This window comes from Xiphophorus maculatus, chromosome 2 (genome assembly GCF_002775205.1).
Source record: "Xiphophorus maculatus strain JP 163 A chromosome 2, X_maculatus-5.0-male, whole genome shotgun sequence".
In the NCBI taxonomy this organism is placed as follows: Eukaryota; Metazoa; Chordata; class Actinopteri; order Cyprinodontiformes; family Poeciliidae; genus Xiphophorus; species Xiphophorus maculatus.
The window spans coordinates 12,018,846-12,045,504 of record NC_036444.1 but is presented as its reverse complement, the minus strand read 5'-3'; the positions used below and the strand labels follow the sequence as shown (position 1 = coordinate 12,045,504).

The window sequence follows — 26,659 nt, the reverse complement described above, 5'->3', positions numbered from 1 at the left end:
ATCTGACAAACGACTCACTAGAATGCATATTCTGATTTATTATGACAGCAAAAGTAGTTTTGTCATTCAGTTACATAATGTTTTACAGAAAAATCAATAAATAGACATAAATACCATAAATTAATCATCCAATATAAAAGAGAAAGCTGCTTAGTGCTCTCTCACATCATGACAAAGACTGACAAAAAACAAACTGCCTCTAGATTGATGGCAAGGGAGAATATATATTTGCTGTATAATAACATCAATAACTTTCTCAGCTTTAATTTAAGTCATATTTTATAGAAATTAGGTATGACGTAAGGGTGCCACAACCATTTTTAGTAAAAGATGCGTGGTCATCTCGCATCAGTATGGTTATGTGGACATGACTCAGTGCACAGTAATGGTATCTGCAGGTGCACGTCACGAGTTAGAGCAGTCAATAGATGCTGTCCAATCCAGTAATACATATTGATGGATATAACAGTGTGATTAAGTAGAACTGCTCTCATCACTTCAATGTGCTCCACAGCACTGATCAAACACAGGAGGCTCACAACATAAACTGTAGATCACTCTACAAGCCATCGTTCAGTCATAATTTCACAAACAGACCTCAAGGTTCTCAAGACCCAGAGTTATTTCTCATATAGGATTTGAGAAAAGTTGGTATAAAAATGTAAAAATATAATTGAAAATTGGTAAAACTGCATTTTTCTTGATTTGCATCAAAATATTAAAAATGAGCTTGTGTTAAGGGCCATTATTGTGACAAACACACCGACAACATTGACCTTTACAAGGTGATCTGACTAAACTACCTCCAAGTGACATATTATTATTTTTTGTCCAGCAGCAAGCCAGGACTACTCTTACAGAATACTACACAAGCACAACTTAACAATGCATACCATTTTTAAGAGGTAAGAGGGCATTTTGGCATGAAACAAGCTCCTCTACAAAAGGCTGAAAGGTGTGTAGAAGTTGTTCTTTGTTTATTTGTGTCAGTTACACTGGCCTACTTGGTTATTAGGATTATGCATTTAGGGACTATGGTGTCATGATCGTCACTGTGTGATAAGGTCAGAGATGCATTGATAGAGAAAACAGCAAAAATGTTTTTTTAGGATTACATTTGGGCTTTGGAAATACGTTTCTGTTTAGGAGGCTGACCCAAAGTTATTGAATAAATGTCTTGCATTGATTCTACTCCACAGTGGTCCTCTCCTTTCTGAATAATAGGGACTATACACTCCAATGGAAACTTTGTGCATTTTATAAGGTCAAAGTACTTTTGATAGTGAAACTGTCTAAGTCTGCAAAAAGAACGAACGTCATCATCATCAATCCTTTTAAATTATTGCCTAAACCATTACTTTTTCTACAGTGGTTGATTAGAGCTGTCACTTAATTACTATGTTTTTGATTATTCTATGTACTTACTGTACTTTTAATTCTTTAAACTACACAACAAACTGAAAATATTTCTATTTTGCATTAGCCAAATTTAATAAGCGGCGTATATCACAAAATAAAATAAAATTAACATTTAAATAAGTGTTCTTTGTGAACAATATTAATGGTTTCAATTTGAAGACATTTTTAACATAATTTTATAATTCCTTTTTATGAAAATGGGCATAAATACGTTGTACTTAATGCAATATCAACACATCTGAATTAGAGGATCCTCTTTCCACCAACAGCATATAACAGAGCAGAAACCTCGAGAAGACCTCATTATACGGTTTCACTTCTTTTAAAAACATTATTTAGCCAAGGGCAAGTTTGCTGGGAGCAAAATCTGTTGACAAGATTTTATAATGGTTTGGTGTGTCAGCTGTATCCATGGTTACCAGTTGGGTTTGTGTGCATGTGTGCGTGCGTGCGTGCGTGGGGGTGTGCGTGTGTGTGTGCAGACTCACAGCCATCATAGATGTCAGTGGGAATGTGGACAGCTGTATGGTTGTGATCAGTCAACCGTTTGAATGAAGGGTCCTCTTTAAAGTCTGGTCGAATCCTGTATTTTCTCCCCTCTGTCTCATTTGCATCCAGCTGTGGGGAAAAATTAAAATCAAGATGGATGCAGTAGTTTTGATCACAGCTTTCAGTAAATTTAACATTCTTTGTTGTTAGCATTTGTCTTTGTAGCTTTATCTCTAAGCAAAGAAGCAGACAACTGTCCAGAAGTACATCCCTACCAAATTCTATCAGATGTAATTTCATAACCACAGTTAATTTCATCCCCCAGGTGGTTGGATGAAAAATGAAGCATTGTTGACTGATAAAAGATGTGTTGTCTCTTCTTTTATAGATCATTCCCCCGAAAGAGGAGCACCAGGTAGTGGCACCATCTGTGTGTATTTTCAACCTCCCAATTTACATAAAAAGGGGGCTTTAGAGAAAGTACAACATGTAGTGAAAAGCAAAAACTGATGAGATATGAAAGAATGCATAGTAGAAAGGTGGTGAGGTGGTGAGGTGTTGAGAGAGGGAGAGGAAAAGAGAGTCAGCAAGAAGGGAGGAGTGGGGGGGGGCGAACACTTGCTTCCTAATAAAGCAACAACGTAGCCAGCTCATACATCTCATCTGTCAATTAGAGGAGAAGCATGGCAGAGACCTCTTCACCTGAGCGAGGGTGGGAGGAAAGATGACTGAAAGGAGGCTTGCATGGAAGAAGAGCCCAAGAAGTAGGAAAAGAGGAGGAGGGTGATACTGCAATAAAATATATTTATTGCATATAGATATATCCCCCATATAAAGTATGGAGAAAAAAATTGTAAAAGTGGTGAATGGTAGGAATATTAGAGACAGATGGAAAAATAAGCTTTTAAAAGAGCAGTGTGAAAAATGGCAGGGAAAAAAGCACTTACGTTGTCCTTTGAATTGTAGTAAGCAATTTCATCATCCTGTAAAACCCCCCACCCCAAAAAAACAACATTTTGAATGCTTTTCATAGAGTTGCACAACAAGCTAATTTACTAAATGGGAAATTATTAAAACCCAAATATAATATTTTTGAACCAGAAAACCTTAAGATCTTAAAAGAACAAAATGTACATAACATGTGTTCTGCCATTTCATTGATTTTCAAAGCAAATGCATACTTTTTCTTACACTGAAAAAGGTTTTGGAGTCATTCATGGATAAAGACCTGGACTGTAACAACAATATCTGAAAATCTGTCCCTTTTTTGTCTGAAATGTGAATATGTTTTGTGTATGTAAACAATAACCGTATCCACATTATAGATTATAAAATAATTTGAATAATAGAATAACAACTCAAATTGAGAAATGAGGATACAACACACTTTATGCCCGGCTATAACAGATGCCTCAAGAAGCTAGTCAACAGGCTGATTTCTACTGAAATTGAAAAGTAAGGAGTATATTTTCCTTCAAACCATTTTTAAACATATTTTTTTCCTGATGCACTACTTTATCTGTTTTATGGTAATGATGACATTGGATATTAAAGCTGCATACATCATCTTAAATGTTTTTCTTTATACATATGTTTACCTGCGTATGTTTTTCTGGTGACAGAGCAACATGATTGTTTTTGTAACACTAGCATTTAAAAAAATGTCCATGATGACAGCAACACTTTACAGCCATGGTTAAAGCCGTCTCTATCAGTCATTTGAAGTAGCGGCCACAATGTGTCACAACAAGGTGTATAATGTGCAATAAACCATAATAATGCAATAAAGATGTGATTATGGCTCCATTTAGCATGGAGGCTGTGATCTCTTTTTATGACAGATAACTGCAGCGATAACATCCACTAAAGGCGTAAATATAAATCCAGACTTTTCCCAGGGCTATCTGTGTTTCTTGTTGCCTTGCGTGTGTGTGTGTAATGTGCATGTCTGTGTGTGTGTGTGTGTGTGTATACATAATATGTGTACTGATCAGTGCATTTTTCTCTCCCTTTTACCTCAAACTCGTCTTTCCATGCATGTTCCTTCTGGAATACCTCTGCAGCTGTGGCCAGTTTCTAGGGGACAGAAATGAGAAAGGGCTTCAAATTAGAAACTGCCCAAAGGATGTTTCACAACAACAACCTAATATTAGACACTTACACAAAAGACAGCACTTTTAAAAGCATGATGGAGACAATTCCAGAGACAAAGCAATGTGTATAATCTCATTTAAAAGATCAGAAACTACAGGGCTTTCACAGTCCTGTCAATGTGTGTCTATGACCATGAATCTGCTTCTGGCAGTGATTTCATTTCTGATCAACAGTGTCATCTCTATGGCCTGTAGTCCTGGGCTTTGTTCCAGACCCGTCAGCTGCTAAATATACAGACTAATCCAGTCATAAACAAACATACTCAATTTGGAGTCGACACAAGGCAGCTATGGTGAAAGTATTATGCATGACTTTATGTTCTCAGTACTTTAGTTTCAAATAACCATCTTCTGTTTCCTTTAAATACTTGAAGTTGATACCTTCAGATGTAATACTGCTTAGACCATTTTAGTAGTTTCATCTGGTTATATAGCTACATCTGACAGAAGAGCTATATAAAAAGTTTTGAAAAGTTTCATATAACCCTCAAGGTTCAACGACTGTGTGTTTGATGATATACTGTATCTGTGTGTGATATGTAGCATTACATGCTTTAAGGACTTGAGCAAAATATTATGTTAAGAAATCAAAGGAAGTCCTGTGTGGTGGTGATGATATATATATATATATATATATATTGTGTAGGTAATTCATTAAAAATGCCAGTGCAGTCAGAAACATTGTCACTCTGCTGTTTAGTTGAGCATGAATAAAAAAGTTGTCTATAGCCATTTAGCACTCCATACATAATTTTTGCAGACTTTGTATGACAATAACAGATAGTACTGGGAGATAATGTTTATAAAATTACCCTTTTCCCTCAGTGATAGTGTATGAAAATGCACATGCAAATCAGAAAGAATATATACACTCCTCAAGAGGGCAGGCTGACTGGTTTGTTAAAAATTCATGACAGAGCCTTGACGAGGCTCCTTTCCCCTCCGGGGTATATGGGGGAGGGAGAGATTAGGTGTGGGGAAAAAAAAAAGAACTAAATTTTCCTCCATTTTTCTCTATTCCTGTATCAACATCTCTAAACATGCAAACATATAAAAATGGAGAGCAGAATCTCAAATCCTCTCAGTGTCCAGACTGGTGAAAACACCCAAATCAATCTCTCTAAACTAGGGTAAACCTTTACCTCCTTACAGAGCAACTGCTAGTTGCTGCTTGGACCAATTGATTAGACATCAGCTGAAAATAAATTCAGCGCTCCAGTGTTTTACTTAATGGGAGTGCATAACAGCTTCTGTAGCATGTTTGATCTAATTGCTCATTAAATTCTCTTTCAATTTTTGTGAAGGTCTATGCAATAATGAGTCCACTCTTTCAAAATATGTTTTTTTCAGCTTTATAAAGCTGAAACTGTACATGAACACTGGTTATTTGGCTTGCGGCAGCTGAGAGACAGAGATGTTTAAAAGTGAAGTGTGAAAACAAGTATCATAGGGAGAAATAAATTTGAAATAATAATGGGATCAATCTAAGAATAATCTTGAATAACATCCACAGAAAACATTGCTGAGACAAATTTTCACTCAGGCTGAACATAAAAGGTACGCAAACCGTGCCTCAACCAAGAACGGTGTGTAGTTGATAGCATCATTGCACTGTCCACAGTTATATATTGTGAGACCATTAGACTGTAACCATAGAATGCAGAAACCAAAGTTTGCCTGAGTAGAAGTATTGGAGAGGTGAAAACTCCACAGAGAGATATTGCTGCAAGACTCTTGCAAGTCTTATTGTCATGCTGCCAGGGCAGCCCAGCAGCCCACCATGCATTTAGTGAGAAAGCAGTACACAGCTTAAAGGATAGACAGGGAAGATGAGACAAGCTCTGCTAAACCTCACCGAGCGTCTCAAGCTCCCTGTGTTTGTGTGTGTGCGTGTTTGTGTGTGTGCCAAGGCTCCACACGCCTAAAATCAATGGCCAATTCGAAGCAGCCCACCCTACTCCTAGACAACAAAGCGATACTCACAAAGGTCTAAAAGATCATTACACCCACACTCATATCTTTCTGCTCCTGATTCCAGATTGTCCAATCCAGAATGTCATTATTCCTGAATCCTTCAGGATTCAGTGTGTGGAAAATTTAAAAAAGAAAGAAATAAAAGAAAGTGAAAACTTCCCCACAAATAAAGAGTATGTTAAGAAAGATAAAAGTGCAAGGCATTGGTTATGGGGCTTATGAAAACAACTACTGAAAACCCATTTCACAAACAGTAAGATGAGCAAAGGTTTAAAATCTTAGCTGAGAATGATGTATTAAAAGCGTAATAGCGGTCATACACATTTTATTTATATTTTATTCAAGGAGCAGAGTGATAGGAAATATGTAAAGAGAGCATCGATTCAAAGAGGTGGATGATATGATTTAAAGAGAAAGAGGTTAAGCCACAGAGGAAGAGTTGAGCTTTCTGCAGCTGCTGGAACCCAGGGGAATACCCTGCTGCTGCTGCACATTCTCTCTAAGGGCACCAGACTATCTGATGGGAATAGTCCACTGTTATTTTACATCAAACTCGCTGTTTTTTTATTCTCAAGTGTATGTATACAATGGATGCATGCATGAGTTGCTTTCATGTCTATGTCATTTTGGAAAGTATAACACCTTATCAAATAAAAAATAAAAATAAAAAAAAGTTCATAGCTAAATATGAATAACCAGATCTAGCATTAGCAGAAAACAACAGATAAATGGAAAAGGAAAGGGTCATTTTGAAAACATGTGGAACATAAAAGCTGATGGATCCTAGGCAAAATCCATTAACTGTTTTTTTTTTCTTCTTTTAGTTAGTGCATTTAACTGGCACACAAACAACAAAGTGAATGAGGTTACATAAAGCCTTTCAAGCAAACGCTAAAAGTGGAAAAAAAAATACACAAGGAAGCTCTTACAGATGATAATATAGATGGAAAATCCTAGATAACAGTTTTATATCCAGGGAGTCGAAATTCTTATTCAGTGATATGCTGGGGATTACGCCACCTAAAGACACAATGATGTACTTTTTTCTTTTACCATCACTGCTTAGTGCACTCTATACCACCAAACAGCTGGCTAAACCGGGTTTAGAATATGCTTTATATTATATATTTGTATATTTTACTGAAATATGCAATTGTGTTTTGCTGCTATCTACACATCTGTGATGTCTGCACTTTGAATTGTCTCGGGGGTGGGGAGGTAAGCAGGCAACATTTTACGACAGTAATTGTTAGAGCAGAACATATATATCCAAACAAATCCAGCAAACCATTTGAAAAGCAGTACGTGTAACAAAAATAAAAGCACAATCAAAAGTCAAAAGACGGAACAGGAAAACATAATGAGCCACTGCTACATCGCAACTTTTTCTAAAGTTGCAGTAGGTAACTTTTATAAAGAAATATATGTTTTAATATTTGTTAAAACTATCGCTATGTCTAAACAATATGTTACAGATAATCTGTGAAAAGAGATTATGTGGTCCTACTGCCATCTGCAGAAGTACACTGCTTCCCAGCCAAAAACAACCAATCGGAGTAAGGAGAAACAAGTTAGCACTGTCAATCATGCTTGTATATGCTGCTCACTTCCTCCCTCTTGCTCTTTGCTGCACTGCACCTATAAAAATCTGATATTTACCAATCAGGAAATGGATTACAAATAATGCCTACTGGGTTGAACTGACAAAAACTGTCTAGTGGGGATTTTTTCTTTTTCCCGAAAGAAGGCTTGAAGTTAAATAATTACAAACCTAAAGGTGTTGAAGATGAAGTTAGAGGGAAAAATAAAAGGTGTAAGAAGCTTCTAGATATAAAATTATTTTCCATGTAGAAATGTTGGATTTAACCCAACTGGCCACACCTTAAGTTAGACTTTAGCAAATAAAAGGGAGATGATGGTATTACAACAAAGTTCCTCTGTTCCTTTTGAAGAGTTCAACTCACTCGGTAGTAAGACATACATAATTATGAAATTTAAGCAATCATTGTGAAAATCAGCTAATTAGGGGTCTAAGAATTCTGCAGGGATAAAAACACAGAATTTATTTGCCGACTCCACTTATCAGGCTAATCATGTTAACTTTGCAGAACACTAATTTAAGATACTCAGATGTTACAATGTCAACTATAATACTTTTTTAATTATAGAGATTTTCTGTTAAGCTGCAGATCTTTGTAGAAAGTACTGCTCTTTTACATGCAGAATGATGCCACTTCTGATCTTGATGTAAATGTTAAGTGGTTACTTGCAACATAAATGCATCATAAGACTTTATGAATGATTTAACAATTTAAGACATAACAGGAAATTCAAACTTTTTATTTCTTAAATATTAAGTTGGATGTTGAAGTGATTCCTTCTATAATTGAAGCAATTATTATGAAATTACCTACAAATTCTCTGATCAGTACACTGCAGGTTGCAGTCATAGCTGTGGACCAACAGGGTTTGGATTTCTTTGAAGTGACTGCATTCCACATTGAAATTAAACTACTTTTTAAAGTGACAGTATATCCTTGCTATACATGAAATAACTTTTTGGATGTACGCATAAGGTAGTTAGTACACATCTAGATAAAAGATTAATACATCTTCGCTAATGTTTTCACTGAAAATGTACTTCTTTGAGCAAATCGACAATTGTTGTCTTGTATATACTTTATTTAATTGTGCACACTTAAAGACTGTGTTTATAAAAGCACGATAGTCAAAAAACCTCATGTTAAGACTAAATTACCCTAAGAGTAGCACAAGTCTATTGTAGGAAGAAAAAAAAACAGTCATGATTTGGCTTCATTTGAAGATACCCCATCCCAACTGGATTTCATTTTTTGTTTTGCATTGTACACACTTTTCCCTGGCCTCCCACAAGTCTAGAAAGGATTCTTCATCTCTACTGCTTCCCGCTGCTCTCTCTCTCTCTTTTTCTCATCACACATAAGCAAGAATGGAAACGGAAAGATAGAGACATATGCAGAAACCTCTTGTCTGCTTAATATGATCAGCACAGAGCAGAGATGGGAGGTTGGGCAACATCTGCTCTTGAGACTGGCATATCTCTGATCATATCATAGCCTCTGCTCATTAGTGTGTTTCATCTGCAGACACACACACCCGCACCCCCACCCCTACAGACATTTGTGATTCACATACACATGCACACACACTCAAAATTATCCCAATGTCACATCTTGTACAGAGTAATGTAAGACTGTCAATGGGGAACACTTTAATACAACATGATGGAATTAAAGTCTCAAATACAAATTTAAAGATAAGCATGGATGACCTGTACTTCTATGGCGTTTTATCAAGTCCAAAGAACCAAAAGTCCTTCACACTACATTCAGTCATTCACCTATACACACACACAGTTACACACTGATGTCAATGGGAAGCATTATAAAATATGATGGAACTAAAGTCTTAAATTCAAATTGAAACACATGGATAGATAATACCTGAAGCATACCTCTGGATAAATGGAGGTAGATATCTGAATGCCTTAGCATTACACTGGGAATCATTAACACTGTATCGCTGCAGACACCAAAATTACATAAAATAATTCTTTACACAAAATTGCATTGGGAAAAAACAATCTGTGTTGGTATATAGAACCTAAAAGACATAGACAAAAAGACATTTATATCATGATCACCATCAGAGAATAGGTACACTGCAGTCATAAATGGATGGGCTTGTCAGCAATAATACCCAGCTGGGCTGTTGGAATTACCTCATACTAAGAGATAGGAAATGAAATGTTTGGCTTCTAACTTCTAAAGTAAGAGAAGCAAAGAAATGTGACTCCAACTATTACTGGTTAAAATGTGTCCTGAAACGCCCAGTTTCCTTAAATCACGGCTAAAAACCACTGAATAATAATTACAGGTGGACATAGATCAATTCTAGTATGAATTGAAACTTTAAAAACTACTCTCTTCATTTTGTCACAGTAATGTAATATTTTTATTGTTTGTTGTGCCATGTTTTTCAGTACAGACCTAGAAGCAGCACAGCAGTTGTCATCAGCAATTTGTTTTTCTTTTATGATGTGTTTTTAATGTCTTTAATTAATGATAGTAAAATAACCAGCAGCTTGCTTGTAACTCTGAGCTAAAAAAAAAGAAAAAGGTAGATAGAGCTAGTAATCCTCCATTTCATACAATCAATGCAGTATGGAATGCTCTTAATGTGGCCACATTTTCAAACATAACTACATCAAATAGGATCTGAGACAGAATTCCATGTAGCTAAATCCTTCATTCAAAACATAAATACACTTATGCTAGTATGATCCTATTTTTTTATTCGTACCTTATAAGTTAAATAAAATTCCAAACTATATTTGATACATTTTTATTATGTGTAACAAATTAGGCACAATGTAAGAAGTAGGCACCTTTTTCATGCAAGAGCTTTGTCACAATCTCATCAAACTATAATTAAAATACTTAATCACCAGACTTAATTAGACGCTTTAAAATAGTAAGCTATTTTTAATACAGCTGCCTCAGGGTGATTGAATGATCAGCCTGTGCCTGCTAATATGTTTCCATTTGTTACTTGTGTTATAATTATGGTATCCTCATAATGCTGGCACAAAATTTCTAATAAAAGCTAATAAAGCTTCCTTTGGATGATAATTTACAAATTGCTTTCCAGTCTAAGCAGCCATGCTAATATTTACTTTAACTGTAAAATCCCACTTAATGAGATTTTGTTATATTCATGTGTGATAAAGCCTAGTCAACAAACAAGCACAGTGACACCATGCATTTCAGCACCCAGAATGGTTACCTGGGAAGATCAAAGAATTTCTCAAACATGCATGAAATAATCATGTATGGTATGTTTTTGATGAAGGAATAACAGTGTCACATGATGTAAAGATGAAAAAAAAATCAACTTTACATAATAGGGCTACTTTAAAAAGCAAGAAAAGGGGCATGCTGTGGTGGCGCAGGGGGTCAGCACGCCCCACGTTTGGAGGCCTTAGTCCTCAACGCGGACGTCGCGGGTTCGACTCCCGGTCCCGACGACCTTTACCGCATGTCTTCCCCCCTCTCCTCACCCTCCTTCCTGTCTACCTACTGTACAAAAAATATGAGCCACTAGCACCGCAAAAACTCTTCGGAGAAAAAAAAAAAAGCAAGAAAAAAAAATATGTTGAACCATCTACTCAACTAAGAGCAAAACATATGTATGTAAAACAAACAGCTACTCAGTACTGATGTACTGAGTAATTTCTTGTGATGTGTTGACTGCTTCTTTACAGCTGATGTTATCAAACAAATAGAAGCATAAACTGTAGTGCAAATTCTGGTATTTTCAAAAATGAATGTTTGAACAGTGCAAACTTATTCTAGATTTTCTGTATACTGCATATTCTCTTGTCCTCCAAATGACACACCATGCTCAGGACAGTAAACAACATTTGAACAGGCCAGCTTGTGTATATATAAGAAGTCTCACTTTATCATAAATTGTGTGGGTGTCTGTCTGTGAATGCCTGGTTGAAATGTGCTTGTTTTCACTCAGGGAAAAGTTAGAGTAGCTATATTTTGTGCTCAAGTAGGCATTACTTCAAAATAATATTATTCAAGTAAAAGTAGAAGGTATGGTACAAAATAACTACCATTAGAAGTATTTTTCTTTTTCAAAAACGTACTGAAGTAAATGTGAATGAGTAGATATAACTCATTACTGCATAACTCTAGTTACGAAGAATGTAAATAAGCAGTAAATAAGCCTTAGAGTTTTGATGCTAGAAAAATAAGTAAATATAAGGCTGACTAGATACTGAGGAGAGGCTGGAAACCTTAGAGATGAATTGTTACAGACGTTTCCCTCTGGATTCACCCCAAGTTGACCTTCAAAGCAGATTTTCACCTTTGAACTTTGCAACCTGCTAAAAAGAAGATGATTGAGCCAAATACTGGCTATAATGTATGCAGAAGATGGGACCAAACAAATGGCAAAGTAGATCTAACTTGACATTATAAGAGGGAAATGCAACACCGCGTTACTTGCACGACAAAAAACATTTTGACTGGGCTTTTTCTTTTCACTAAAAAGGTGTCAGTCTTCTACTAACCCTGCTCATACATACATAACGGGGACAATACGCTGATTTCAGACAAAAAAACTGCTCTGTACAGATGACAGTTAAACCTTATGGAGATGTTCTGAACTTTCAGTATATTACATATGAATTAGATCAGTTTTTTTCATCATGCAATTATAATAAAGAAAAACTTAGTGTACAACATCTTTTAAAAAGCATGTTACAAATCTACTCGAATGTGGTTAAATTCTTTAAACTACCATTAGCAACATTGGAATACAATATCAAACACTTCTCTGGGTAGACAGCACCATACAAACCTAGCCCTATTTAAGAAAAGTTTAACATTTAAGACCTACCGTTTAAATACTCGTTGCTCATTGCATTTCCACACCAGCTTAATGATTAAAAGAAGAAGCATTCCTTCTTGTCTTATAACCTTTATGGGCAGATATTCCTGACTCACTCTAATCAGTCAGTGTTTTGATTGTATGTAGTCATGCCTTACAGAAATCACCCACTCATCCCCACTGAGCAAGGGGATGAGTGTGAGTGAGCAGAGCCGGGAGCAGTGACGGGGAGAGGAACACTCGTACAGGAACGCCCAAACACCAAGATTATTTTTGTGGCCAAAAAATAAGAAATCACCTTTACTACACAAAATTCCTGTTTAGAAGGATATAATAATAATAGGTAAAAATCTGTGAATGCAGCTGATCTGTGACAGAATATTTCAACACCTTTTGCCCATGCAGTCATCCATAGCAACATGAACCATGGTGGGCTGAAGAAAAAGGGAAAATCCTAACATGTAAAAGTGATTAAGTATAAAAACATAGCATTTGCTAAAAATAAGTCTGTCACTGCATTTGTTTTAGCTAAAATCCTTTACTTCAGCTAAGATGCAGGCAGCAGTTCTGCAACAAAAACAACAAAACCATTTATTTAAGTATTTACTTTTTGGGGGGAAAAAACTGACATTTAACTTTTTATTGCATTTGTCACGAAGAAATCAATTCATCACATAAAAAAGGGGCAAACAGATTCAATGTATTTTGTGGGGATAAAGTTAGCCTGGTAAAAATCAGCTCAATGTCCTACACCATTTGCTTCCCAGAGGGTCTGGGCTCTCAGCTATTGAGAAACTATTGCTTCCTGGAGTCATGGACTGTGATGTTTAAAATTGTACCCAACTGCAACATACAGGTATGTCATGTGCCAGTTTGACGGTATGAAGCTTAGGCAAAATTGCCTGCGCTTTAAACAACTACCCTCCATTGCAAAGAGAGAAGTGCTGAGCCAAACGGGGTTCAGTCCGTTAATAGTAATTTATGGCCTGGTAGAAAATCTACCAGTGAGAATCCAAGTGAAGGGGAGAAAGTCCAAACTGTGATGCAAGTGAGATTTAATTCAAACGGAATTGCACAAGACGACAATGGCCAGGCTAGGATAAAGTCATTGTAATGATCATCTTTGTTGTGTTCTGCATTACACTTTATCTTATTTGGAAGTAACAATTTTAGCATATCAACGAAAATATCAAAATCAGACAAAATTTGCAATTTAAATGATGCCTGCGTAGTTCAAGTCACAGTTTTCATTGAGAAACATTTGATAAAGCAACCTCCCTCAACATTGTGCAGCCAAGTCGGCATTAATAATGCATGTTACATTCTGCCACATGCTTATTTATGGAAGCATGAGTAGACATGCCATGCCAAACACTTGTTGTTACACACCTGTGCTACATAAACTGTGGCCTCTAAAAGTTCTTCACTCTGCATATACTGGGATCAGAAAAAGACAGAAGGATTTTAAAAGAGATAACAAAAAAAGGAGAAAGAAAGTTTGAAAACACTTCAAAGCCAAGAGGAAATTGTTTGAGTGCCTTAGGCAACCTGAAATTATTTTGACATTGCTAGTCTTACCTGACCTTGTTTTAAATCTTCTGAACACTAAAGGAAGTCTCAACTCTAATATAAATTCTCTTCTTGTGCTTAGAAGATAAACTTCAGAGTCTAAACCGCTACATAGAGATCAGTCAGCAAAGATTACTTCTCAATAAAACCAAAATCCTATGAAAAAAGTCACTTTAATCTTAAAGGTTAAAGTTTGCTGGTATTTATGATTTTTGTTACAATGAGGAAACTTTTGCATACAAGAAACTGAAAACCTCCTTTAATTTATGTTGCTCTTTTTTTAACCATCCTGTGGAACCATAGCAGTCTCTCTGTAGATCTCTCTTGATTACATGCCCACATTACCCTAGTCTTGTTCATCATTTATCTTCCCATCCACATGATTCTGGATAGAATACAATACTTGACTCAAGGTTACTTGCAAGGAAGGGTGAAACAAAAAGCTTGTACATTAACAACGTCCTGTGATCAGTGTATGAGGGATAGACTTAACATTGGTAATCAGGCAAATGAATGCCCTACTAACCATGAATTCCTATTTTCAGTTCATACCTAAAACCCACAACAACTTAATTCTTACAACTGTTGTTTCCCGTCAGTTATGCAAACATATGCTCTCTTTATCTTAAAAATGTTATGTCGCCAGTTATAAATCCCTTAAAAAATATTAAAAACACCAGAGTACTTACCAGAAAGCCAGAGTCTTGGCAGGAGATGTGTACATGAGCCTTCGTAAACACTTTTGTTCTATCTCTAATCAGACAATTACCAAGAGACTTTATAAAGCCAAAGTATGCAGTCTTGTGAACTCCCTCTGGGTGCATTCAAATTGTTTTAATTCATGATAAAGATTTGCATTGCTGACCTACTTCTGAGGAAAGAAAAAGGGCGGGGAGGAAAAAAGAAGCTCCCCAGGGTCAAGGTTTTCATTATTGCATCCCCTACTGCTGAAAAACTAATAAGATGAACCTCAATTTCTGAATTCTGCTATTTAATATGTCTCACCTGCCCTTCAGTCTGTACGTCTATACATAAGCTATTGATCAGATCTGTACAAAAATAGCTGACAATTACTATATAAAATTATTCACATAAAGCAAACAATCAGAAAAGTTGTATGTTTTCTAAAATGTAACTAAAAGTTAAATACAAAAGGTGTTGCATAGTTTTAATCTTTTTTTATTGACCTGCTCCTTCCAAATTATTAACTCAACATGTTCACAAGTCACCCATTTAAAATCAAGTAGGATTAGGTGAAATATTACAGATGCTGTATTTGACCAGAAATGTAAACAGCACAGCAACAGTAAAGCAGTTTTCAATGTCACAGATTTTGTGTTAACAGTCTCAATATAGCATCTTTGAAAAACAAAACAACTCTGGATCAAAAGGTGGTAAGAATGAGTTGTGGACTGACAAACAGACAGAAGGATGATGAACGTTTATTACTGCCTTTGTTAAAGGGCGAGTAATTTGTTCAGCTGTGTAAAACTACTTTTATTCTGCTCTTTGCACTGCTGTTTTTCACCCGATGTTTGAAACTATAATTTGAAACATATGTTGTAAAATTTATGTTGCTCTAAGTTGCCTGTCAGATTCTTTAACATCTAGACTGCTGTTCTGCTTGCACCGTTTTGTGTTAAATGTATCGGTGCTCAGCTTCTATCCAAGTTATAATAATGTGTCAGTTGTGATTTATTTTTTTCTTTGTATTCGGCATCTGTATTTGGCCTTCCTGAGTGACCATCTTACATGTTCAAATCTATTAACAGTTTTGGTAGACAAAAGGAACAAATTGAAAAATGTTTTCTGTTCCAGCCGTTGTGGAAAAAAAGTTTGTCCTGCACAGCATCAACATCTACATAAATTTGCAAACTGACAATTGGTTCCCCTGCTTGCAGTGAGTCCTACCTCCAAGGCAGCAGACCTCTTCCGCAGCAGCTGTTCTATGTTCCTGGCTGCTCTGGCCACCAGCTCTTCTGCGTCATTTTGCTCTACAGTATAGAGATGCTGATTTTTCAGAAAAATCTAGATGAAAAGACAGCAAACAGAATAATCAGTAATATGAATTGTCTTTATGTAGACTAGACTAGTATCACTGTTTTAATGTTAGTCATTGGCAGAATATTGTCTATATAAGAATGTGGTTTTCACACATTTTACCTGAGTGAGGCTCTGCCCTGCTGTGGCTGTGTCTGCCAAGGTGACGAGCTCTTTCTGCATTTGATCAACCCATTCCTTAATCCTATGGGACAAAGCGAAGCAAGGAATCAATCTTGTAACTGAAATGTTACCAGGGTAGAAGAGACATCAAAAGCTTTCAAGGCACAATTAAACTGTCATTCATGCCATTTTATTCCCATCAAGTGGCAGAAACGTTCAGTCACATTGCAAGAAAATAAACAGGAGCAACAACATCCCCTCCTGCAGGTCAAGCAGAGTGTCATTTAATCTAGCATGACTGACTAGGAACAAATACAAAGTCGTTTGATAAAACACGTGTCACCTGCTGTCAGCTGTTGTATTTTCTATCAAAGAGTTCAAACATAAAGTCAAATAATCAGGTAATAGTCACCCATCAGGGGAAAGTTGTGTGAGGCCATGCTCTGCTATAATAATGTTATCAAAATACAAAATTATCACAATACAGGTGCAGCTCAGCTAAATCAAAATACAAATTACTTTTCATCAATTCAGAAGGAGATAAAAGGACTGGACATCGTAGGTGGTGTAAAGTTCTCTTTTCAGATAAGAGCAAATTTTGCATTTCATTTGGAAATCAAGGTCCGAGGAGCTGAAGAAAGAAATTTCAGAGAATCCAGGTTGCACAACGTGTAGTGTGAAGCTTTCACAGCGTTAGATGATTTAAGAAGCCAAGTCATTTGGTGTTGGTCCACTGTTTTTTATTAAATCTCTAGTCAGTTCAGCTATATAGGAGGAAGTTTGAGTTCTTGGTTCTTTCCTGTGCTGACAAGTTTACAGATTCATGTTGCAACTGGACTTGCTATATGTCCATGCTAAAAGTATCACCACCTGGTTTAGAAAATTACCAGAAGTAAACACAGGAAATAATGAACTAATTTAATTTAATCACCTTTGACATAAAGTGACAGATTACATGAATCCATATAATACTCTAGTTTCACTTTTTGAACTGAATTAGTAGCATCTGATTAGCTTTTCAGTGATGTTTCAAAAGTAAAAATATCACACAATACTCTGCACATTCTACTACAGCTGCAATGGCAAATTGGTCTATCCATATCTGTCTAATTATTTATTGTTTGACAGTGCATCAAGAAAGAAAATCCAATACATTTAAAGAAAGTGTGTTCCAACTTTCTTTGTATCCATACTATAGCAGTTGGACAGAGATATTCCAACTGCAATGTATCCTGACAACATGAATGCATGATTATGGTGTAGATTCATTCTAAAATGTTCTCAAACTGCTGCTGTTGGGGTGCAATAAGAAATATGCCAGAAATTACCAAATATACCAACTGTGACACTGCTCGTTCAAGAAGGTGGTAGAAAAAGAAGGGAATAAAGTTTTAAAACCAAAAAGAAACAACAAAAAATATGCAGTGGATGTAGAAAGTTCAGACAAAGTACACTTAAGGAGAAAGATGAAACAGTTTGCAGTGGTACCAGAGGGAATAACGATGTGAAAAAGCTGAGTAGAGAAATAATAAAAGTCAAGATATTTTGATATTTGACTTCCATTCTAGTAAATCCTGTGGGGGATTTAACATCGTGGAGGAATATTAAACCTAAGCTTTAAAAGTAATAAAATATGGAAAATGTGTTAATATTAATTTATACATATGAAGCAGTCAAATGTGGATTTAATTCTGTTGGGGCGTCTATTGACCTGCAATCTTATTTTAATTAAAATGTTATTTTTCTACATTGTTGAAGTTCGAAAATTGCAGAGGTTTTTTTTCCTTCCTGAAACATTTTAATATTAGAGTTTTTATTTATATTAGTACTACCTTGATAAGCTGCTGAGACCATGTGGAAGATCAATAAAATCTATTAGATCCTTGAGTTCAAGGCCAAAGGTTTCTGTTGGAAATAGTGCAAGGAGAAGATCCAGTAGAAAAATGAGATCCTTTTCACCATTTCACAAAAAACAAAAATGCCTCCCAGTAGTGACTGCTGGAAATGGGCACTATCTAAATTACACATGATGCTCAATTTAATAACCTTGGAGAAAGAAATTTTTCTTCTTTTTTTCCTGGACATATTATACAATAATATCATGTGGAGTAAAGTCTGCAAAAAGGCAAAAAATAAAACACTAAATTAATTAGTTTCCATTGCAGATGCATTTTCCTGGTTGTCCACTACATTTTTTTTGTGAAATCCGCATTCAGCAGGCCCCCACCTTGGCATTTTTCTCCTGAATGTATCTTTTACTGTATTGCTTCAATGTTTTTTTTTTATATTCTGCCTTCTTATTTGCTGCAGAATGTCTATAAAAGTTTACACAAAACTACAAACTCATCTTATTTCCAAACTTCCAACCATTCATTATTTCTTACCCTTAACATTTTTTCCTATGTCCACTGATATATATCTATACAGAAGTCCTAAAACTAACATGTCACTTGAGACTATGAATTTACATTCAGAAGCTAGATGGGGGTTTTTTTAACATAAAGAAAAGTTCAATTTTAGGGCATATGCAATTTCTTTCCAAAAGCTACAATTTATAACATAACTAAATACCATAATTTTAACCTAGATAAAGCATGTCTTAAATTAAACATAATATTAATATTATATTAATATTATTATATTAATAATATTAATATTATTAGCAATATTAATATTACAAACATAATATTCCTTAGTTGCCTTCCTTTCTTTTACTTCTTGTTGTGTCTTACTTTTCTTCACTTCCCTTCTTTCACTGCTGAGTTCTCCACTTGATCCTCTAACTCTTCCATCTTTGTCTCTGAATCCACTAACTGCAGGTGTTTTACTGGGCCTTGGACTAGCCTGAGGCACTTACACACCAATTCTAAGCCATATTTTTTGTGTGTGTTTGTGTGCATGCGTGGTTTTCAGCGACCTAGAATTCTTTGCGCCTGAAGAGTACAGGCGCAAAGAATGTACTCTTGTTCTTCCTTAAAGCTGTGTTTACATGAATTACTGCATCAATGCTGTGACTCTGTCAGGATGTCAGGACAGCCCAGGTTACTCAAACAGCAACATGTCACTGTTGATGTCAGACTAAAAGTCATATAGATGCCATTTCCCCACGTGAGTTGTAGATCTCTGCAGATCATCCAGAGTATTGTGGAAAATTTGGCTGTCTGATGAATGCACTTCTTTCCAAGTGTGTCGCTTTAGGTGCATGGCCTACTATTGTATGGGTTTGCAGTTGTGCCATTTGTGCTATACACTTTCCAGTTCTCAAGTGATGGATCTATGAGATTTTCAAAGCTTTGTGATATTGTTTTAAACCCCAACTGCTCCCAACGTTTCCACAACTATATCCGACCTGTTTCCTGTCTTCCTCAGTTGTATGCTGTTAGCGTCATTTTAATATGAAAAGTTTCAAGACATGTGAACACTTATGCAAGTCACTGAATTTGTCTGAGGCAAAGAGAATGCTCAGAACAATAAGAGATTTTTAGGATAAACCATATTCAATCTATAGATAGATAGATAGATAGATAGATAGATAGATAGATAGATAGATAGATAGATAGATAGATAGATAGATAGATAGATAGATAGATAGATAGAAACAATTTTTATAAATTTATTTCCTTAAAATAAGGATCCACGATTAGCTGACCATGTTGCCCTAAATATGTCGTAATTTTCCTATTACCCAAGACATGCTGTTTTTGATACATAAAAACTCATAACTACTTTAAAATTTGTTTGTCTTTTGTTATATTTTCCGCCCATGGAGGTCACCAAATTTTCACCTGCGCAATGCATGCTGGGTTAATGACGCGGCGTTTGACTGGTGTACATTTAGACAACGCCAAACTATGTCGCTGTTGGCTGTAATTTTAAAAACGATTTTAAAAAAAAAGGTGAAGTGAGTCTGGAACACTTCCTACAAGATAAATCAGCGTTGGAGAGAGCCGAACATAACTTCCGAAGGACCAAAACTAACAAGTGGTCGTACCTTTCCAAGCTAAAGACAAATGCAGTGCAGAGCCAACTGTTTTTTATCCACAAAGCGTCAAAATCCCTGCTGCCGTCTAGTGAACGAAGGACGCTGGAAGAAACATCAGAGAGCAAACGTTGGAAACTCTTTTAAAAGATAACGGAGCTACACCTGTTCTAACATACTAAATGTGAAAACAAGGACCCAACACCGAACCAAAGACCAGACCCTAAATAGAGCTACTTACACACAGTCCAGACCAGAGGTATGTGTCATTCATTGTTTCATTTCTAAAGCTGCAGGTGACAACAGCAGCAGAAACACCAGCTTCTTCCTCCGTTTGGTCCTTCTCATCTTTCTCTCTTCTTTATTTCTACATTCTCATCAATTTCAACGTCTCATTGCTGTTTCGGCTGGACGGAGCTAGCTAGACTAAGCCTTAGTCAAGGGTCAGTCGCGAACGTTTCGGCCTTTCGAACCGGCTCCTCATTGAGAGCCGTTCTTCATTTTAAGGGGCAGGGCTACAAAAACAGTAGCGGAATAAGCGGCACACGAGAGAAAAACGAGGAAGGGAGGCGTTTCATCACTTTTTCCCTTTTGCTGCTCAGTTCTCACTCTCAGTGCAAAAGCCTTGTAGCCAATCACGTTTGAGAGTATCGGATCATACCATTATGTGAAAAACAAGAGGGGGAAGACAGAACAGGCAGGTTAGCCCATCCCCTCAGTCAATAGACAGTGGTGAGGAGAGTGTGTGGCAAAAAAACATTAATATAACTGAAAAATAAGCACCATCTGACTGAAGCTTAACGATATTATCAAATAATAAATTATATTATGTACTTTTAAAGCATTAAAGACATAAATATAGCAGCTGATTTTTGTAGATATTTTTGCTTTGTATCTGTAGGTTATATTTTCAAGAACCCGAGTCAGCAAAGTGTTAGCAATTGCCTTGACCATGATTGACCATAATGAACTTGATTAAACCTAAAGTGTGTACAGGAAACAATTTGTAGCCATAGCTGTGCTATAAACTGACCGGACACATTTTAGACACATTTGTTTAATGCTTTGTAGCACAAAAAGTGAATCAGCCAAATACGTAACGGCAACTAAATGCATTCATGCATCCAGACACAGTGAAGACAACTTGCTGCAGTTCAAGTGGAGTATCAGAATATTTAAATTTTAAATTTCATTTTTTTAAAGTTTCAGAGTGGTACCTTTGAACTTTTGGAACAAGCTGCATTTTACAATGTGTGGTGTATGAACCTCCTGCTGCATTGGTGACATTTTCTCCTTTGTTATATGATGAAGAATAATGTAATCAGGTTTCCTGTTGGCAATACGTATAATTTTTGCTCAGATTTGTTTCCACCGGAAAGCTAACGGGTCACCTGGGCCCTGTCATGTGTCTGACTGTGGATCAGTCTGGAAACAACATATCCCAGACCATCTCAAACTAATTTCTTTAACATGGCAATGGGTTCCCTGTTTTTCATTGGCCTCCACAGTCACCAGCTCTAAAGGTCCAGTGGTTTACCTTTAGGATGTGGTGGAACAGGACATTCAATACCTTGGATGTTAAAACTGCAGCAATTGAGTGAGGTGCATTTAACTAAAATATTCCTTAGGAATGATTCTGACTTTTTTTTTTTTTAATCGGTGCCATAAAGAAGGCAGCTCTGAAGGCAAAATGGGATTCAACCTGGTACTCCCAAAGTGTGCCTTGATTGCAGCTAGTGATATTCAAGTATATTCCATTAGAGCTCTGTAGTAAAGAGCTCAGTGTTTCTTCTGCGCCGTAACAACACTGAGCTTTGCAAAAGACTGTTTGTGTCTGTTTATCCTCAGATTATGCTGTAGTTTATTTTTCTGTTTTTCTGTTTTGCTGCTTAATGTGTATTTATTGTTTATAGACATATTAAATCAGTAAATTTGGGTAAATTTCTTCTTTTATACTCTTTGTTTTTTTTTCTTAAATCATAGTGGACCAAAGTAAATATTGCAATCCAAATGTATTGTCGTAAATTTATATTTGATGTGGGAGCAAGTAAGACATTTCTTTTTTTAAAAGGCATCAATTTAATATAGGTGTTTGAAGGGGCACATTATATTGTGATGCACTGCTTCATGTTTTTCGGAATAATAAAAAACATTATGCACATCAACGTCAAATGTCTAAAAATTTATTGGATTATACTTATTTAGTGTTCCCAACAACACTAATAGAAAAATTCCATAAATGTTGCTATTATTATAAATATTATGAGGCAATACGTACAATCACATCTTTATTTGTTTACGATGACTCGTGTTTAGTAACTTATGACTGATTGCACATACAATGGCTATCATAACACAGTGATGCTGAAAGCTAATAAAAAGTAATGAAGTTGGTGTGGCTGAGCTGAGGTAGCGAGATTTTTTCTGCTCCGGTTGCTGAGCTTTGATTACTGCAGCCTGTGGTACAATGCTGGATAATTAAACACGCTCACACGCACACGCACACCAACACATAAACACATCCATATGGCAACTGGGTCAGACATTGCCCTACATTGTTTTTACAGACACAGGAAGAGCAAATGAGTGTGAAAACAGAATGAGGGGCAGAAACACAATGCAAGACACAGAGAGACAGATGTTTGTGATACAGTCACACTAGAGCCAGGGGGAGCAATGAGCTGGCCTGTAGTGTGGATCTCAGTGGGAGGCTGTACCAAACTACAGTCTAATTACACGTCATTAAAGAAGCAAAGACAGAGACTGTCCAGTCCAGACAGCAAAACAAAATCTGGCATAAAAACACCAACTAATGCCCGAAAACAATTTGAGCTGCTCTGGTCCAGCTCTGAGCTAACTACCCAGATTTCACATTCATTTTTTCAATAGTGACCCACATACAAAACGGTGCCTAGAAAAGATATGTTTGGACACTGACCTCCCTGTATGTCCCAATAACTTATTTTCACAATAGTTATCAGTTTGGATTTATAGTGATTCATAAATATAGCCACCACTCGTCATTTCTGTTAACCCTAAGCATACTTTCTCATTTGAAAATATCCTCTAAAATGTTGCTCCAGGTATGTAAGATATTGTAATCTGTTTCATATCCAGAGCTGAGCAACTGAACATAATGGTATTTGAAATTTGCAAAATATCAGTTTCTTACACTTGATAGACAAGCAGCTGCCAAGTTTCTTCCCAGTCTTTTACTGTTTAAACAGAATAATTCTGTAGGGTGCATTTTTTAAGTTTGCTGAGTTTCTTTTTAGTTATTCTGTTGTGTATGAACATACTTTTGAAAATTGAACATTTCAAACTTCATTACCTTTTCTTTTTCAACATTTTTACCCAGTTCTTTTTTTGTAGTTTTTTTATAACTATAAAACAAACACATAAAGGACTGATGCAGTATCTCATTGTTTTTATTGAGTCTTGATAATTTAGATCATCATCATTATTATCAGCAGTAAGGTTACAATCTAAAATGATGCCACAAGTCTTGGAGTTATCATAGCTGCCCCACACCTAAGCATTATTGCAGACGATGTACAACATTTCATGTAATCTCTTATGGCTTGTGATTTTATTTAGCCTAAGAACAGAATAGTGGGTAATAGTGGGTCCTGTCACAACGCAAAAATACTTCAGGAATAGTTTAAGAAACACAACAGTGGGTTGGAGATGTTGACTTGACTTCCACAATCCTTAAATTTCTATCCAAGGACTATCTTTGGAATGCGCTGCACAAACTAGATCTATGAAGTCACCTCTTCAGAAGTGGACTTAAAGGATTTGGAGCTGCAGTAACATCTTGGTTTTTGAAATAATCTCTATTATATTAAAATGGAGATTATTTTACCTAAATTTTAAATCAAAACAATGTTTTGGCATGCAAATAAAATGGATTTTATGGCGTCATTAAAATTTTTAAAATCTTAAGTAAAAATAAAACAGTGTCATTTTATTATGTCCATCTAATATAGTTTATGTTATTTTTGCACACATATCTGGTGCTAGGTTTTGTTTAGTTTTTTTTTTTTCAAATGAATTTTCATGTAGGGGCACAATATTATACATTTTAGTTGTTCTTCAATTTGCAAAATACCATATAAACGACAAGCTGATCCTAATTCGCTAAGTAGTCAGGCTATCTGCTCCATTGGAGTAGTTGACTATTTATAGGCAGTGTGTAGTAAACTGGAGCTCTTACGCGTAAACAGTGTTATCTAAATATCATTCATGATATTCCTTTAGTTTCTTTGCATTCACCATCTGTGATCGTCAGTACCACAGCTGAATTTTTCTTTCTTGTAAACCAGGTAAGCATGTAGGAGACATTTTCAGCCAGCAGTGCTCAGCAATAGGTGACAGATGTGGAGTGTGCAATTTCTCTGTTCCATATGATTTTAAATAATTTCACTCACTCTAGCACTTTCTATTGCACCTCATTAAAGATTTAGTATTTTTGAAACTGTAATTTTTTGGATCCTTTATATACATTGACATAGATATTGAGGCCATGGACTTTGTTCTGCTGAAATGATCCAATTTCCCCAGGAATTTGCAACTTTATAGGCATCATAAATCGTAGTAGTAATTGGTTTATCCTCATTAATAGACATATGAGTAAGAGTGGTAAACAAAAGTAATAGTTTCTATGAACAGATGAAAATATTCCAATTTGACCAAATATTCAATTGTAACAAATCCCTTTAAAGGACTTCTTTAATTTTTGGCAACGCTGGTTTAGCTGAATAATAAATATGCAGCCTCACCAAAAATTCTCAGGATATCAGCATGCTGTTCATAGCAAGACCTGCCTGAGATCCAAGTTAAATATTTCCTTGTGATGATAAAGCTTTGTTTGTAGCCCTGCTTGTGCAGAGGAAGTGTGGGTTTTCTATCTGTGAATTACTATTGAAGCCTATGGGCTGTGACTTCTTGCTGGATCTGTAAAATCCAATGCAAAATTTCACTCCCGTTTGCATTTTTTCCTTCAACACTTGGTATGAATTCCAAGAAGCAAATATGCCCAATAGTTCTGATTGTGAAAATTAGTAAATGGGATATATCTTCAGTTCAAAGTATTTATTGAAATTGTGCACACGTATAAACCTACAGGAGACATAGCTCACTGGAGACATGTAAGGATTTTTCCTCTGTCAATTTTAAATACAGCATTAGGCTACAGGGCAGCGATTGTAACTCCTCTACAACTTCATTGAGGAGCTGTCACGGCTGAGCGTGGCCACCGGCGACAATCTGCCGATTTTGGTGACTAACATTTATCAACGTCAGGATGCGACCAGACAGGGCTGAGACGAAATACTTTCTGCCATCAATGTGCCTCTCTAAAGATGACCATCGGCGCATGAATGAACCGGCCAGCCGGACATCGGTCCCCGCTCTCACGCCCACGCAGTCAGAGTGGCTCATTAAAAAAAAAAAAAAAATATATATATATATATATATATATATATATATATATATATATATATATATATATATATAAATAAAAATCGCAACCCTTAAATCTACTGTGATGCTAAAAGAATGAGCGCTTGCAACAAGCAGTCTGGCAAACCTTAAAGCTCGAAACAGGATTACATGGGGGCTATACTTACATGAGCTGTGTGGGGAACTGGGATGGCAAACAGCCCTCCTGCCACAGCAGGAGCAGGAACAGCCAGGTTCGTACCCTGCAGGTATCCATTGTAAAGGGAGAGAAAAAGAAGGGGAAATTCCCCGATGTGCGTCAGTATCCAATCTGCCTCGCTTCCCCGCCGCCGCCGATGAATGGAGCGACTTGCTCAAGCGGCGCAGCCTGTTCCTCCCTCACAGATTAACAAACCCTGACACCTTTAATCTGATGACTCGACCATCCTGCGCTCTAACAGGTACCTGAGCCGGAGATCTCAGGCTGTTTCTGTCTCACCCTCCCTCCTTCTGCCCGCTCTGTTCGGTGAGAGGAGGAAGAAATAAAGCAAATCTTGTCATGTTTATATAAATGCATTTTAGCATTTTTCATTATTATTATTTCTATTTTTTATTTTAAAAAAATTGTGCAAAATATAGAATTAACTCTATAATATGTTTCCAAGGAAACTTCAGAAACGTATGTTTTACTTGTAATGCCTTACCTTACCCTCCTGGTGTGTTCTACAGCATCCCATATTGTGACTAACAAATTGCTTTTTCTTTTTTTTGTTTGTATGGTTTTTTTTTTTTTTCTTCCTTATGAAGAAACACCTGACTACCACCCACACTGGCAAATGCATTCTGAATACAGAATCAGGGCTTTGCTTTTTAAAATGCTATGCAACATTTCAGCATTTGCAACAGGCAGAGACAGACGAGACTTTACAGAGGTTGATTGCAAAGTCTTCAGTCTACAACATCAGCTTGAGGAACAAGATGTATCGATTTGACAGATTTTGTGAAAACAATATGAGAAAAATATAATAAG

The 26,659-nt window shown here is 36.3% G+C and overlaps 1 protein-coding gene across 6 annotated transcripts in view; it reads right to left on the bottom strand.

Annotated features, from left to right (window-relative positions):
• LOC102238041 (voltage-dependent calcium channel subunit alpha-2/delta-1) overlaps positions 1-26,351 on the bottom strand; it is a 70,027-nt gene extending 43,676 nt beyond the window's left edge. For 4 of the 6 annotated variants that reach the window (XR_002751836.1, XM_023324641.1, XM_023324647.1 and 1 more), the window contains exons 1-7: positions 26,334-26,351; positions 25,818-26,148; positions 16,209-16,290; positions 15,957-16,073; positions 3,925-3,984; positions 2,856-2,891; positions 1,908-2,037 (exon numbers count right to left, since the gene is read on the bottom strand). Coding sequence is in view for 5 of the 6 variants with exons in the window: in XM_023324641.1 (XP_023180409.1) it covers positions 1,908-2,037; positions 2,856-2,891; positions 3,925-3,984; positions 15,957-16,073; positions 16,209-16,290; positions 25,818-25,906 (514 nt within the window). In the remaining variant the exon portion in view is untranslated. Of the gene's footprint in view, positions 1-1,907; positions 2,038-2,855; positions 2,892-3,924; positions 3,985-15,956; positions 16,074-16,208; positions 16,291-25,817; positions 26,149-26,333 lie in introns of those variants that run through there. The other 2 variants (XM_023324636.1, XM_023324633.1) reach the window with 1 other exon arrangement.
• Between the last annotated feature and the right edge of the window lie 308 nt (positions 26,352-26,659).